Source organism: Acanthisitta chloris, unplaced genomic scaffold (assembly GCF_000695815.1).
Source record: "Acanthisitta chloris isolate BGI_N310 unplaced genomic scaffold, ASM69581v1 scaffold1536, whole genome shotgun sequence".
NCBI lineage: Eukaryota > Metazoa > Chordata > Aves > Passeriformes > Acanthisittidae > Acanthisitta > Acanthisitta chloris.
The window spans coordinates 21,007-23,929 of record NW_008678472.1 but is presented as its reverse complement, the minus strand read 5'-3'; the positions used below and the strand labels follow the sequence as shown (position 1 = coordinate 23,929).

At 46.6% G+C, this 2,923-nt stretch overlaps 1 protein-coding gene across 1 annotated transcript in view; it reads left to right on the top strand.

Annotated features, from left to right (window-relative positions):
• Nucleotides 1-1,053: 1,053 nt before the first annotated feature.
• The window catches only part of LOC103804264 (chromosome unknown open reading frame, human C6orf89), a 16,152-nt gene continuing 14,282 nt past the window's right edge, over nt 1,054-2,923 (top strand). The window contains exons 1-2 of the mRNA XM_009076867.1: nt 1,054-1,255; nt 2,596-2,761. Of these exons, the coding sequence (XP_009075115.1) occupies nt 1,067-1,255; nt 2,596-2,761 (355 nt within the window). The 5' untranslated portion in view covers nt 1,054-1,066. The remainder of the gene's footprint in view (nt 1,256-2,595; nt 2,762-2,923) is intronic.

Here is a 2,923-nt window from a genome sequence, read left to right as displayed (position 1 = left end):
TTGATTGTGCTGGTGTTTTCACGTGATGGTCCTTGGTCTGTGCTTTCAGGGCAGAGCATTGCTAAACTCTCTCTCCCCAGAAAGTTCCAGTTGTCCCAGTTTGATCCAGGTTAGAATTTTCCCCGCGCAGAAACAAGAGGCAAAGCAACACCTCAGTGCCTTTCCTTCCCCCAGCAGTGTTTTTCCAAGGCAAAAAGTCTAACAAATAGATTCTCACATGGGCAGCTATTAGCTGGTCCAACAGTTTCTTTACATCTTCATCCCATGTGCTGCTCCCAGCATGGCCAGGCCCTGCCTTTGGGGCAGAGGGGAGTGCTGGAGGAGCACATTTCTCCTTTTTGTTATTTCAGTGTTACTGCTAGGTGTGTTCTTGCTGGGGTAGTTAGTTCTGTGGCATCTCTGCCTGGGAATGACCTGCAGGCAAACTTGGAGGGCAAGGTGGGAGCTTTGTTGCCTGCAGAGCAGCTGCTATCACACTGCTGTTACTCAATAATCAGTTGGCCTGGACATTAGGTTGCGAAAATTTCAACAAATTATAAACTGCTGCACTTTGTCCCCATACACATCCTGCTTGTTTCTCTGTCCTGTGCCTATTGCTGACAGGGGATTTGATGCAAACAAGTCGAGGTGAAAAAGAAGCGACTGAAATTACAGCGGGGAAAGGGAGAGCTTAGCTGGGCTAAGTGTGGTGATCAGCTTTGCATTGTTGGCTTTTGTGCTGGGTGAGCAATCGCTTTATGGGACAGATTCATTTGGAAGAGATGAATAAATGGAGTTTCATTGATTTCTGGGAAGCTTTGTTCATTTACATAAGCTGTGAAGCTCAGCCTGTTCTGCTCTTGTCAGGAGATTTCACGGCTTCTTTCAGTCCTTGGGAGATACTGAACCAGCAGAGACTGGTAGGATTGTAGCTAAATGTTGTTGGCTGTGAGTGGGTTTGCTCCAGAGAAGCCTTCTTGGGCATTGCCCTGTTTTTGGGATCCCCTTGCACACGTTGCTGTTGGGCTGTGCGACCACAGTCTGTTAATACACCGAATTTCTCCACAGGGATTCTCCATCAGAGGCCATGGAACTTTCAGCCAATGAGCTCAGCATCTATGACAAGCTCTCAGAGACCATTGATCTGGTGAGGCAGACTGGCCACCAGTGTGGCATGTCAGAAAAAGCCATTGAGAAGTTCATCAAGCAGCTCTTGGAGAGGAACGAGCCCCAGCGAGGCCCTCCGCGCTACCCTGTCTTGGTGGCTCTCTACAAGGTAAGATGGGTTTGTGCATATCATTTGAGGGTTAGAGTTCTCCTTTTGCAACAGAGGCTTTTATTTCCCATGGCATTTGCTTGATGAATTTTCCAAGATCTTTATTTAAAAAGCTGGGAAGTGTAGCTTCCTTCCTTGATGCCATGAACCGGTTTGAGAGCAGGAGACAGCTGATGGTGGTTTAAAATTGCTCATGTGTGCTGAAAATTGACCCTGTCAACACCTTCCTCTCCCTTAAATTATTAAATAATGAGATTTGGATGGATTTTGCAGACAAAGATTCCCAGTGTTGGCATCCTCAGTGGAAATGTGAGGAAGGAAGGAAGGAGATTCTCAAAGTTCAGATTTGAGTAATGAAGAGAATTTGGCTCTGTTTCTGACCCTGCCACAAGCTTCTACCTGGCTGGATTCTCCTTCTAGTCTATGAAATAAACTGTTGGCCTGATGCTGAATGCTCGAAAAATGTTTTGAGACCTTGATCTAAAAGATGCTGTAGCAAGTTTTTTGCAAAGTGGGTGAAAAGATGCTATTGGAGAACACAGAATGCTGGAATGGTTTGGCTTGGAAAGGACCTTAAAGATCATCTAGTTCCAACCCTCTGCCACAGGCAGGGACACCTACTAGACCAGATATTTGCTACAAGGATGAAAACCTTCCCACTGGCATAGCATTCAGTAATACTTTAGTGTTGTCTTTACAGAACCATTGCAATGGTTTCTATTTGGAAAAAAACTTTCAAGCTTTCTTCCCTGTGTCCTATAAAAAGCTGTAAAATGAGGCAGGAGAAGAGGAAACTGCAAATTTGAACTTTCAGCTTCTGTGCTTGTTTTTGCTGTTGATTCAGTTTGACTTTGGCCAGGGGGAGAAATGCGTCATGTCATCTCTTGAAGGCTTATTTGGGATTCTGCTATGGAGGAGGGAGCTGGTGCCAACTCTGCCAAAGTGTTTCGAGGCTTGACGGATGTTTGCAAAAGCCACAGGGTTTTCCTTGTGCAAGAGGGGATGGCAGCAGTGCAAGCTCCTGTTTGATTAGGTGGGAGGAATCGGAACTGTCTGCAGATAATCCTCATTGATCTCGTGCTGGATTGTTTGCAGTGCTAAAATACAGGAGCAGGGTTGTGTGGTTTGGGTTTGAAGGCTGTTTAATATCATCATCCTTGGACAGCCCTCACAGGAAAGCTGAGTGACAGCTCTGTGTCCAGAAATAGCATTGCAGCTGAGCAAGGAGCCCCAGCACAAATATGAGCCACTGTGTTACCAGCCAGCAGATGTGTCCTGCTCTGAGGACAGCCTCAGCTCCCCTGCAGTAGAACTAATTCTCTGCCTCTTTTCTCTCTCAGGGCCTGCTCACACTGGGGTTGGTCTTGCTGACTGTTTACTTCGTGATCCAGCCATACAGCCCTTTGCCACCCGAAGCTCCTCTCTCCAGAGCCCATGCCTGGGGCTCCCTCATCGGGCACATCAGGCTGCTCTCCCTGCCCATTGCCAAGAAGTACATGCTGGAGAGTAAGGAAATGATTTCTCTGCTGTAACATAAGCCTAGCAAGAAATACCAAGTTAAATATCACCACACGAATCGTTTGAGCGTCTCCAGGGCACCAAGTAACAAATGTGTTACTGGCTTGGCATCATGGTTTTCTCTTTTCCTACCACTGTACATAAAAATAG